This window comes from Panulirus ornatus, chromosome 13 (genome assembly GCF_036320965.1).
Source record: "Panulirus ornatus isolate Po-2019 chromosome 13, ASM3632096v1, whole genome shotgun sequence".
NCBI classification, from domain to species: Eukaryota; Metazoa; Arthropoda; class Malacostraca; order Decapoda; family Palinuridae; genus Panulirus; species Panulirus ornatus.
In genome coordinates, this window is record NC_092236.1 from 21,581,668 (window position 1) to 21,595,415 (window position 13,748).

General features: G+C 42.3%; 1 protein-coding gene across 3 annotated transcripts in view; it reads left to right on the plus strand.

Moving 5' to 3' along the window:
* Positions 1-13,748, plus strand: part of LOC139752803 (tetratricopeptide repeat protein 17) — a 232,207-nt gene that overhangs the window by 184,086 nt on the left and 34,373 nt on the right. For all 3 annotated transcript variants that reach the window (XM_071668723.1, XM_071668721.1, XM_071668722.1), the window contains 2 exons: positions 10,413-10,561; positions 10,985-11,253. In XM_071668723.1, the coding sequence (XP_071524824.1) occupies positions 10,413-10,561; positions 10,985-11,253 (418 nt within the window). The remainder of the gene's footprint in view (positions 1-10,412; positions 10,562-10,984; positions 11,254-13,748) is intronic.

Consider the following 13,748-nt stretch of genomic DNA (forward strand, 5'->3'; position numbering starts at 1 on the left):
GAGGAAAGATTGACCAAGAGGATATATGTGTCGGAGGTGGAGGGAACGAGGAGAAGAGGGAGACCAAATTGGAGGTGGAAAGATGGAGTGAAAAAGATTTTGTGTGATCGGGGCCTGAACATGCAGGAGGGTGAAAGGAGGGCAAGAATAGCGTGAATTGGAACGGGGGGGGGAATTTTGGGGGTTTTTTTTTTTGGTATACGGGGTCGACGTGCTGTCAATGGACTGAACCAGAGCTTGTGAAGCATCTGGGGTAAACCATGGGAAGTTCTGTGGGGCCTGGATGTGGAAAGGGAGCTGTGGTTTCGGTGCATTATACATGACAGCTAGAGACTGAGTGTGAACGAATGTGGCCTTTGTTGTCTTTTCCTAGCGCTACTGTGCAACATGTGGGGGAGGGGGTTGTTATTTTATATGTGGCGGGTGGTGGCAGATGGGAATGAATAAGGCAGACAGTATGAATTATTTACATGTGTATATATAAGCTGGTGGCTGATTCATGTGAGAAACTGCAGAAGCTGGTGACTGAGTTTGGTAAAGTGTGTGAAAGAAGAAAGTTAAGAGTAAATGTGAATAAGAGCAAGGTTATTAGGTACAGTAGGGTGAGGGTCAAGTCAATTGGGAGGTGAGTTTGAATGGAGAAAAACTGGAGGAAGTAAGTGTTTTAGATATCTGGGAGTGGATTGGCAGCGGATGGAACCATGGAAGCGGAAGTGGATCATAGGGTGGGGGAGGGGGCGAAAATTCTGGGGCAAGAGAATGTGTGGAAGTCAAGAACATTATTTTGGAAAGCAAAAATGGGTATGTTTGAAGGAATAGTGGTTCCAACAATGTTGTATGGTTGCGAGGCGTGGGCTATGGATAGAGTTGTGCGCAGGAGGATGGATGTGCTGGAAATGAGATGTTTGAGGACAATGTGTGGTGTGAGGTGGTTTGATCGAGTAAGTAACGTAAGGGTAAGAGAGATGTGTGGTAATAAAAAGAGTGTGGTTGAGAGAGCAGAAGAGGGTGTTTTGAAATGCTTTGGTCACATGGAGAGAATGAGTGAGGAAAGATTGACCAAGAGGATAATGTGTCGGAGGTGGAGGAACGAGGAGAAGTGGGAGACCAAATTGGAGGTGGAAAGATGGAGTGAAAAAGATTTTGTGTGATCGGGGCCTGAACATGCAGGAGGGTGAAAGGAGGGCAAGGAATAGAGTGAATTGGAACGATGTGGTATACCGGGGTTGACGTGCTGCCAGTGGATTGAATCAGGGCATGTGAAGCATCTGGGGTAAACCATGGAAAGCTGTGTAGGTATGTATATTTTCGTGTGTGGACGTATGTATATACATGTGTATGGGGGGGGTTGGGCCATTTCTTTCGTCTGTTTCCTTGCGCTACCTCGCAAACGCGGGAGACAGCGACAAAGTATAAAAAAAAAAAAAAAAAAAAAAAATATATGTATATGTCTGTGTGTGTATAATTATATGTAATAACGTTTGAGATGTATAGTATGTATACTTGCATGTGTGGATGTGTTTGTATATATGTATGTATGTGGGTGGGTTGGGCCATTTCTTTCGTCTGTTTCCTTGCGCTACCTCGCAAACGCGGGAGACAGCGACAAAGTAAAATAAATAGAATAAATAAATATCCTTACCTCAGATAGATAGTACCTTCATGTCTGTGAATTCATTATGATCAGAGTTTCATTTTTGTATTGCTGTTGGTCCACCCCAATTCTCCTTTGCCCTCTTTTCAACTCTTTTTTTTTTTTTTTTTTTTTTTTTTTTTTGCTTTGTCGCTGTCTCCCGCGTTCGCGAGGTAGCGCAAGGAAACAGACGAAAGAAATGGCCCAACCCACCCCCATACACATGTATATACATACGTCCACACACGCAAATATACATACCTACACAGCTTTCCATTGTTTACCCCAGACGCTTCACATGCCTTGATTCAATCCACTGACAGCAGTCAACCCCGGTATACCACATTGCTCCAATTCACTCTATTCCTTGCCCTCCTTTCACCCTCCTGCATCTTCAGGCCCCGATCACACAAAATCTTTTTCACTCCATCTTTCCACCTCCAATTTGGTCTCCCTCTTCTCCTCGTTCCCTCCACCTCCGACACATATATCCTCTTGGTCAATCTTTCCTCATTCACTCTCTCCATGTGCCCAAACCATTTCAAAACACCCTCTTCTGCTCTCTCAACCACGCTCTTTTTATTTCCACGCATCTCTCTTACCCTTACGTTACTTACTCGATCAAACCACCTCACACCACACATTGTCCTCAAACATCTCATTTCCAGCACATCCATCCTTCTGCGCACAACTCTATCCATAGCCCATGCCTCGCAACCATACAACATTGTTGGAACCACTATTCCTTCAAACATACCCATTTTTGCTTTCCGAGATAATGTTCTCGACTTCCACACATTCTTCAAGGCTCCCAGAATTTTCGCCCCCTCCCCCACCCTATGATCCACTTCCGCTTCCATGGTTCCATCCGCTGCCAGATCCACTCCCAGATATCTAAAACACTTCACTTCCTCCAGTTTTTCTCCATTCAAACTCACCTCCCAGTTGACTTGACCCTCAACCCTACTGTACCTAATAACCTTGCTCTTATTCACATTTACTCTTAACTTTCTTCTTTCACACACTTTACCAAACTCAGTCACCAGCTTCTGCAGTTTCTCACATGAATCAACCACCAGCGCTGTATCATCAGCGAACAACAACTGACTCACTTCCCAAGCTCTCTCATCCCCAACAGACTTCATACTTGCCCCTCTTTCCAAAACTCTTGCATTCACCTCCTTAACAACCCTATCCATAAACAAATTAAACAACCATGGAGACATCACACACCCCTGCCGCAAACCTACATTCACTGAGAACCAATCACTTTCCTCTCTTCCTACATGTACACATGCCTTACATCCTCGATAAAAACTTTTCACTGCTTCTAACAACTTGCCTCCCACACCATATATTCTTAATACCTTCCACAGAGCATCTCTATCAACTCTATCATATGCCTTCTCCAGATCCATAAATGCTACATACAGATCCATTTGCTTTTCTAAGTATTTCTCACATACATTCTTCAAAGCAAACACCTGATCCACACATCCTCTACCACTTCTGAAACCACACTGCTCTTCCCCAATCTGATGCTCTGTACATGCCTTCACCCTCTCAATCAATACCCTCCCATTTAATTTACCAGGAATACTCAACAAACTTATACCTCTGTAATTTGAGCACTCACTCTTATCCCCTTTGCCTTTGTACAATGGCACTATGCACGCATTCCGCCAATCCTCAGGCACCTCACCATGAGTCATACATACATTAAATAACCTTACCAACCAGTCAACAATACAGTCACCCCCTTTTTTAATAAATTCCACTGCAATACCATCCAAACCTGCTGCCTTGCCGGCTTTCATCTTCCGCAAAACTTTTACTACCTCTTCTCTGTTTACCAAATCATTTTCCCTAACCCTCTCACTTTGCACACCACCTCGACCAAAACACCCTATATCTGCCACTCTATCATCAAACACATTCAGCAAACCTTCAAAATACTCACTCCATCTCCTTCTCACATCACCACTACTTGTTATCACCTCCCCATTTGCGCCCTTCACTGAAGTTCCCATTTGCTTCCTTGTCTTACGCACTTTATTTACCTCCTTCCAGAACATCTTTTTATTCTCCCTAAAATTTAATGATACTCTCTCACCCCAACTCTCATTTGCCCTTTTTTTCGCCTCTTGCACCTTTCTCTTGACCTCCTGTCTCTTTCTTTTATACATCTCCCACTCAATTGCATTTTTTCCCTGCAAAAATCGTCCAAATGCCTCTCTCTTCTCTTTCACTAATACTCTTACTTCATCCCACCACTCACTACCCTTTCTAATCAGCCCACCTCCCATGCTTCTCATGCCACAAGCATCCCTTGCGCAAGCCATCACTGCTTCCCTAAATACATCCCATTCCTCCCCCACTCCCCTTATGTCCTTTGTCCTCACCTTTTTCCATTCTGTGCTCAGTCTCTCCTGGTACTTTCTCACACAAGTCTCCTTCCCGAGGATATATTGCTATATATATATATATTATCTTGTGGAGGCTAAGGTGAAGATTTGTATGGGTTTTCAGAAAAGAAGACTGAATGTTGAGGTGAAGAGGGTGGTGAGAGTAAGTGAGCTTGGGAAGGAGACTTGTGTGAGGAAGTACCAGGAGAGACTGAGTACAGAATGGAAAAAGGTGAGAACAATGGAAGTAAGGGGAGTGGGGGAGGAATGGGATGTATTTAGGGAATCAGTGATGGATTGCGCAAAAGATGCTTGTGGCATGAGCGGAGTGGGAGGTGGGCTGATTAGAAAGGGTAGTGAGTGGTGGGATGAAGAAGTAAGAGTATTAGTGAAAGAGAAGAGAGAGGCATTTGGACGATTTTTGCAGGGAAATAATGCAAATGACTGGCAGACGTATAAAAGAAAGAGGCAAGAGGTCAAGAGAAAGGTGCAAGAGGTGAAAAAGAGGGCAAATGAGAGTTAGGGTGAGAGAGTATCATTAAATTTTAGGGATGGTAAAAAGATGTTTTGGAAGGAGGTAAATAAAGTGTGTAAGACATGGGAACAAATGGAAACTTTAGTGAAGGGGGCTAATGGGGAGGTGATAACAAGTAGTGGTGGTGTGAGAAGGAGATGGAGTGAGTATTTTGAAGGTTTGTTAAATGTGTTTGATGATAGCGTGTTTTGGTCGAGGTGGTGTGCAAAGTGAGAGAGTTAGGGAGAATGATTTGGTAAACAGAGAAGAGGTAGTAAAAGCTTTACGGAAGATGAAAGCCTGCAAGGTAGTGGGTTTGGATGGTATTGCAGTGGAATTTATTAAAAAGGGGGTGACTGTATTGTTGACTGGTTGGTGAGGTTATTTAATGTATGTATGACTCATAGTGAGGTGCGTGAGGATTGGCGGAATGCTTGCATAGTGCCATTGTACAAAGGCAGAGGGGATAAAAGTGAGTGCTCAAAGTACAGAGGTATAAGTTTGTTGAGTATTCCTGGAAATTATATGGGAGGGGGGGTATTGATTGAGAGGGTGAAGACATGTATAGAGCATCAGATTGGGGAAGACCAGTGTTGTTTCAGAAGTGGTAGAGGATGTGTGGATCAGGTGTTTGCTTTGAAGAACGTATGTGAGAAATACTTGGAAAAGCAAATGGATTTGTATGTAGCACTTATGGATCTGGAGAAGGCATATGATAGAGTTGATAGAGATGCTTTGTGGAAGGTACTAAGAATATGTGGTGTGGGAGGAAAGTTGTTAGAAGCAGTGAAAAGTTTTTATCAAGGATGTAAGGCATGTGTACGTGTAGGAAGAGAGGAAAGTGATTGGTTCTCAGTGAATGTTGGTTTGTGGCAGGGGTGTGTGATGTCTCCATGGTTGTTTAACTTGTTTATGGATTGGGTTTTTAGGGAGGTGAATGCAAGAGTTTTGGAAAGAGGGGCAAGTATGCAGTCTGTTGTGGATGAGAGAGCTTGGAAAGTGAGTCAGTTGTTGTTCACTGATGATACAGCACTGGTGGCTGATTCATGTGAGAAACTGCAGAAGCTAATGACTGAGTTTGGTAAAGTGTGTGAAAGAAGAAATTTGAGAGTAAATGTGAATAAGAGCAAGGTTATTAGGTATAGTAGGGTTGAAGGACGAGTCAATTGGGAGGTTAGTTTGAATGGAGAAAAACTGGAGGAAGTAAAGTGTTTTAGATATCTGGGAGTGGATTTGGCAGCAGATGGAACCATGGAAGCGGAAGTGAATCATAGGGTGGGGGAGGGGGCAAAAGTTCTGGGAGTGTTGAAGAATGTGTGGAAGTCAAGAACATTATTTTGGAAAGCAAAAATGGGTATGTTTGAAGGAATAGTGGTTCCAACAATGTTACGTGGTTGCGAGGCGTGGGCTATAGATAGAGTTGTGCGGAGGTGGGTGGATGTGCTGGAAATGAGATGTTTGAGGACAATATGTGGTGTGAGGTGGTTTGATCGAGTAAGAAATAATAGGGTAAGAGAGATGTGTGGTAATAAAAAGAGTGTGGTTGAGAGAGCAGAAGAGGGTGTTATGAAATGGTTTGGTCACATGGAGAGAATGAGTGAGGAAAGATTGACCAAGAAGATATGTGTGTCAGAGGTGGAGGGAACGAGGAGAAGTGGTAGACCAAATTGGAGGTGGAAAGATGGAGTGAAAAAGATTTTGAGTGATCGGGGCCTGAACATGCAGGAGGGTGAAAGGCATGCAAGGAATAGAGTGAATTGGAACGATGTGGTATACCGGGGTCGACGTGCTGTCAATGGACTGAACCAGAGCATGTGAAGCATCTGGGGTAAACCATGGGAAGTTCTGTGGGGCCTGGATGTGGAAAGGGAGCTGTGGTTTCGGTGCATTATACATGACAGCTAGAGACTGAGTGTGAACGAATGTGGCCTTTGTTGTCTTTTCCTAGCGCTACCTTGTGCACATGTGGGGGAGGGGGTTGTTATTTTATATGTGGCGGGGGTGGCGATGGGAATGAATAAAGGCAGACAGTATGAATTATTTACATGTGTATATATCAGCTGGTGGCTGATTCATGTGAGAAACTGCAGAAGCTGGTGACTGAGTTTGGTAGAGTGTGTGGAAGAAGAAAGTTAAGAGTAAATGTGAATAAGAGCAAGGTTATTAGGTACAGTAGGGTTGAGGGTCAAGTCAATTGGGAGGTGAGTTTGAATGGAGAAAAACTGGAGGAAGTGAAGTGTTTTAGATATCTGGGAGTGGATCTGGCAGCGGATGGAACCATGGAAGCGGAAGTGGATCATAGGGTGGGGGAGGGGGCGAAAATTCTGGGGGCCCTGAAGAATGTGTGGAAGTCGAGAACATTATCTCGGAAAGCAAAAATGGGTATGTTTGAAGGAATAGTGGTTCCAACAATGTTGTATGGTTGCGAGGCGTGGGCTATGGATAGAGTTGTGCGCAGGAGGATGGATGTGCTGGAAATGAGATGTTTGAGGACAATGTGTGGTGTGAGGTGGTTTGATCGAGTGAGCAACGTAAGGGTAAGAGAGATGTGTGGAAATAAAAAGAGCGTGGTTGAGAGAGCAGAAGAGGGTGTTTTGAAGTGGTTTGGGCACATGGAGAGAATGAGTGAGGAAAGATTGACCAAGAGGATATATGTGTCGGAGGTGGAGGGAACGAGGAGAAGAGGGAGACCAAATTGGAGGTGGAAAGATGGAGTGAAAAAGATTTTGTGTGATCGGGGCCTGAACATGCAGGAGGGTGAAAGGAGGGCAAGGAATAGAGTGAATTGGAGCGATGTGGTATACCGGGGTTGACGTGCTGTCAGTGGATTGAATCAAGGCATGTGAAGCGTTTGGGGTAAACCATGGAAAGCTGTGTAGGTATGTATATTTGCGTGTGTGGACGTATGTATATACATGTGTATGGGGGGGGTTGGGCCATTTCTTTCGTCTGTTTCCTTGCGCTACCTCGCAAACGCGGGAGACAGCGACAAAGTATAAAAAAAAAAAAAAAAAAAAAATATATGTATATGTCTGTGTGTGTATATATATGTATACGTTGAGATGTATAGGTATGTATACTTGCATGTGTGGATGTGTATGTATATATGTATGTATGTGGGTGGGTTGGGCCATTCTTTTTGTCTGTTCCTTGCACTACCTCACTAACGCGGGAGACAGCGACAAAGTAAAATAAATAGAATAAATAAATATCCTTACCTCAGATAGATAGTACCTTCATGTCTGTGAATTCATTATGATCAGAGTTTCATTTTTGTATTGCTGTTGGTCCACCCCAATTCTCCTTTGCCCTCTTTTTCAACTCATTTTTTTTTTTTTTTTTTTTTTTTTTTTTTGCCGCTGTCTCCCGCGTTCGCGAGGTAGCGCAAGGAAACAGACGAAAGAAATGGCCCAACCCACCCCCATACACATGTATATACATACGTCCACACACGCAAATATACATACCTACACAGCTTTCCATTGTTTACCCCAGACGCTTCACATGCCTTGATTCAATCCACTGACAGCACGTCAACCCCGGTATACCACATTGCTCCAATTCACTCTATTCCTTGCCCTCCTTTCACCCTCCTGCATCTTCAGGCCCCGATCACACAAAATCTTTTTCACTCCATCTTTCCACCTCCAATTTGGCCTCCCTCTTCTCCTCGTTCCCTCCACCTCCGACACATATATCCTCTTGGTCAATCTTTCCTCATTCACTCTCTCCATGTGCCCAAACCATTTCAAAACACCCTCTTCTGCTCTCTCAACCACGCTCTTTTTATTTCCACGCATCTCTCTTACCCTTACGTTACTTACTCGATCAAACCACCTCACACCACACATTGTCCTCAAACATCTCATTTCCAGCACATCCATCCTTCTGCGCACAACTCTATCCATAGCCCACGCCTCGCAACCATAGAACATTGTTGGAACCACTATTCCTTCAAACATACCCATTTTTGCTTTCCGAGATAATGTTCTCGACTTCCACACATTCTTCAAGGCTCCCAGAATTTTCGCCCCCTCCCCCACCCTGTGATCCACTTCCGCTTCCATGGTTCCATCCGCTGCCAGATCCACTCCCAGATATCTAAAACACTTCACTTCCTCCAGTTTTTCTCCATTCAGACTCACTTCCCAGTTGACTTGACCCTCAACCCTACTGTACCTAATAACCTTGCTCTTATTCACATTTACTCTTAACTTTCTTCTTTCACACACTTTGCCAAACTCAGTCACCAGCTTCTTCAGTTTCTCACATGAATATTCTCACATGATATTCTTTTTCTGGTCATATGTGCTGATGGTCATAAGTAGGGGATCAGGTGTAGTGAGACTTTCTAGGTACACTTTTCAGAATTTCACTGCAGAATTTCAGAAAGCTTTTGGTTTACGGAGGTGATTCCTAATACATTTTGGATTACTATATAGAGATATTTTTTTGCTTACAAGTAAAGGCTCATGTGCTGGCACTGTAATATTTGTTAGTCTGAAAGTTTTCGTCATATAGGATCAGTAAATAGTTTGAGATGTAAATTTGTTTCCTTTATGCCTAATTGTCTCTTCTGCCTTAGGGAGGTAATATCTGGAATAAACAGTGGCTTTATTTGCACACATCCACTCTAAATATCATATATGATGTAGTAAAACTAGATCCTTCCATCCACATCCTGAGACTACTATCTGGCTTTCCTTGATTGCTTCATATGCCAAGGTTCAGCCCACTGAGGACACACCACAGCATTCCAGTTAATTCTATAGCATGCTTATTTCTCTCCTAATGTTCATGCCTAATATCTCCAGAGCCTCGTTTACTCCCATCCTCCCATCGCCTTCTTGGCCTCCCTTAAAGATAGGTAGGTATTCCCCTTCTAGCATCCTCATTTGATGCATTGATGCTGTCAATCAGGTTTTCTTTACTCATCTTTACCATATGGTTGAGCCACTTTAGCACACCCAGGTTGGCCCTCTCAGTTAGACTGTGTGTGCTACCCCACCTCTCTGATACTCTGACATTCCTGCATGATCAGACCATTTTACACCACATATTGTCCTCAGACATTACATTTGTGTAAGTTTACTCTTTTCCTTTCTTTTGCATTCAGAGCCCAGGACTTATGTCCATACATTGCTGTTGGGATTGCTATAACGTCAGACATACCTATTTACTATGTGAATGATATGAAGCATCGTTAAAAGGTGCAGTTACTGCTCTGGCTGTGTTGTGTAAAGCCAATGCCACTGTACAAAGGAATATGAAGGATTTCAAACAGCAATAGACCACTGGGTCCTTGGGATGCTGTCTGTTTTAGTAGATGATATCAGAAACTCAGATTAGGTGGTAAAAGGTGGAAGGCATACAGATAATTTAGAAAAACCTGCAAGATGTCAGTGTGACTAAGAAGGCACAAATAATGTTAGCTGTTGACTTGAAGCTACAATGATGATCCTTATCTCTGAAGGAAAAATGTTTGATTCCAGGATATGCAAATGGTAGTTGTTTTAATTGTCCTAAGGCTCAGATTTGCATATTTATAGCACTGTTGGGATTACTGTAACATCAAACCTGTCCATCTTTACCCAACAATTATGTGCTTTTTATGTGCAGGGGAAATCATGCCTGTCAGGGAGCTTGGAATATGCTAATTCTTCTCATGAAGAATGATCATACCTCCTGAAAAGTGGGAAGAGGAAAGCATGTCAGCTGTTATGTGAAAAATTTGTGTTGTTTGTCTTCCTTTTGTTGACATTATATGACTTTTATGTACAGTAGTAAATTCAATAAGGTGGTTCTAGATGCATACACCGTGTCAGAAAGATAGAAGTGAATATATTGTACATCTTGGCAGGTGACATGGAGGAAGTTATAAGCTTAGATCTTGAAAATGAAAATGAGGAGGAGGCAGAGGTTGAGGACAGCTCCTCATCTCCACAACCAGAAGTAACAGATGAAAATGATACAAAGGAGATTACTGATCCACAGGGACCTGAAACAAAGGTAAAAATTTAGATTCATTTTGCTGCATCATGTTCTGAATATTTGTATGCTACATTCAGCAGAGCTTGGAGGATGTATGCTAGGACTTCCCTCTAGCAATTTTATCCTGTCATGGGCATCAGAGATATAGATAGATAGAAATTGATTTTGCTTCAACAAGCCACTTTTGAAAAGAATGCATTTTTTTTTTAAAAGAATGCATTTTATAGATAGAATGTCAGTATCCTGTATATTACCAGCTCTTTAAGTCTTTCCTCAGTCTTTTATTACTTGCTCATATTCTTCCAAAGTTAATTATCACATATTTCTTATCTTCATGATTCTTTTAGGATAAAAGTGTAATATTAGATATGAAAGTTTCAAGAAAAAGGACTGATTATTAAAGAAACAGTACTTACAGATCTATGCTGTTTATGTTCTTAGGTAGGATTGCCAAACAAACAAATCCACGTCCGCATTGGTCTTGGGACTGAAGATTCTGCTGCCACCTACAGTGCTGCTGATGCTGAGGAGACTACAAACCCAGATGCTTCAGTCATAGAGGATGATCCATTACCTGATGTTCTGCTACGGGTGAGAGAGAGAGTAGCTTCCCCACCTCCACCACCTCACGTTTGTGATCGGGCCAATAAACTGAGTGATGTCAAACATTTCACATCCACCTGGCTGTCTGTTTCTGCAAAGAATATAGAGTAAGTCTTTTTGCCTTTTGAAATGGTGTGTTGAACTGATCAGCAGACAGTATTTTCTTTATGTATAATATTATTTATATTTACCTGAATATCTACAACATGGATTTTATCTTTAGTTCAGTTAATGGAGTTATTGCTGCAACCTTTGTTTTGTCCATCTGTTATATGATGTCTATCATCTTTTGACTTCTCAAAGACTGTTCACATGATCAACCTCAAACTTAGTTTTTCTCTTAGTATCTTACCTTAATTTTTTCCACTATTAGAAATTTATTAAACAATTGCCAATAAATGGACCACATAGAGGGCATGGAGTAGGCCTTATGAGAAAACAAGACTTGAGGCTTTACACAACAACGTTCTCAGCCTTATATAGCTATGTGAACTTACCTAAGCCATACTCATTGGATCACAGTTATTCTCTTGTAACTCCATAAGTGTTTCACATGTTTGAGTTTGGTCAAAACAAGAGGTAAATGAAACATATTCTCATTTCCAAAATCCTTACCTATGTTCGCATGCACTGTCAACTTTCTCCATACATGAACTCTTCCAAATTCTGTCATTTGTGTTTGGAGTTTCTTGAGTCCCCTGCCAGAGCCATGTCATTTGCAAACAGTAATTGATTTACCCCTATAGCCCCTTACCCTGGCATATCATAGACTTGTCACCTCCTTCACCAAACCATCCACAAGCAGATTAAGCAACCACATTGACACACTCATTCTTGATGCAGCCCCAGTTTCTCTGAAAACTGCTTACTCTCCTCCTTTCCTACTCTTAACACATGCTCTACCCTTATGGTAAAAACTCACTGCATTTTGTAACTTTCCATTCATCCTAGATATTTGTAAAACCTTTCACAAGGTCTGTCTGTCAGTCTTATCATACACTTTCTCCAGATCCGTAAGTGTAACATCACATACAATTCTCTCTTTCTCCAAGTACTTTTCACTCATATTTTTCAGTGAGTTGCAGCAGGGTGATGAGACAAGAGAGTTTGAGAGTAAATATGAATGCAAAGGACTTGGAAAAAGAGTGCTTTGTATATCTAGGAGCCCATGCTTTGCATCCATACAACACCATTGCAACTACTCTACCATCAAACTTACCCATCTTTTCCGTAACTGACAGTGACCTCTCTTTCCACTTACTCCTCAATATGTCCAGTACCTTAACCCCCTCACGCAGCCTATGGCTCACTTTAGCTGTCTCCACCTCCAGGCATCTGAAACACTCCACTTCCTCTATTCAAACTCTCTCTCCAAAGCTAAACTCAGTAACCATACTTTTATTCACTTTGACTGTCAGCTTTCTTCTTTCACCTGGTCTATTTAGCTCAGAAGCCATGCCAGTAGTTTCTCACTTGCATATTATACCAGAGCTGTATTATCAGCAAATGGTGACTGACTTGCCTCCCTGGATACCTCTCTCTCATATCCATGCACTCTCCTCCCTCACCACTCCATCTGTAAACAGGTTAAGCACCCATGGTAACATCACACACCTTCACCACAGACCCACCTTCACCTAGAATGACTCACTCACCTCCCTTTGTACTCTGCACTCTTCTGGTAACTTTCTTCCCACACCGTGTATATTCATTACACCTTCCACAGTGCTTCTTTGTCGACCCTAGTATATGCTTTCTTCAGATCTACAAATGCCTCATACAAATCCTGTTTTTCTCTTAAGTTTTTCTCACATGAATCATTAAGAGCATACACTTGATTCATGCATCCTCTACCACTTCTGAAATTACATTGTGCCTACCCAGTCTAAACCTCTGTTTATGTCATTGCCTCAGTCACCACTCTCCTGTACAACTTACCAGGTACACTTTACAAAGTCATAACTGACATACGAACATTGGCTTATATTTGTAACACTATGCAGGCATTCCACCAATCCTCAGTCACCTCTCTTTAGGCCATAAGTACAATGAATCTCCTATTTATCCATTCAGCAACACTGTCACCTCATTTCTTAAGAAAATTAACTGCATTCCTATCCAATCGAGCCACTTTGCTACCTTTAATCTTTTGCAGAGCATTCACCACCTCTTCTTTTTTCACTGGATCACGTGCTAGGACTTTCTTGCTTCACATACCTCAATGTCCTAAACACCTTACGTCTGTCATCCTAGTATCTGCCACATTCAGCAGCCCCTCAGAATACTCATTTCATTTCCTCTTCACCTCTTCTTTGCCTGTTACCACTTTTCCATATGCTTCCTCCACTGATGCTTCCATTTATTCTCATTTTCTGCACACTCTTCTTTTTCTTCAAAGCATTTTCTTATTCTCTTTGAAGTTTGCTGATACTCTCTGAGCGCAACTTTCATTTTTTTTTTTTTTTTTTTTTTTTTAGTACCACTACCACTCTCTTGACCCCCTCTTTCTTCCTCTTGCACAACTGCCAGTCGCTTCCCCTCCCTCCTTCCGTGTAGGCAATGGCTATGCAGCTCTTTTTTTTTTTGCTAACAGCATAACTGT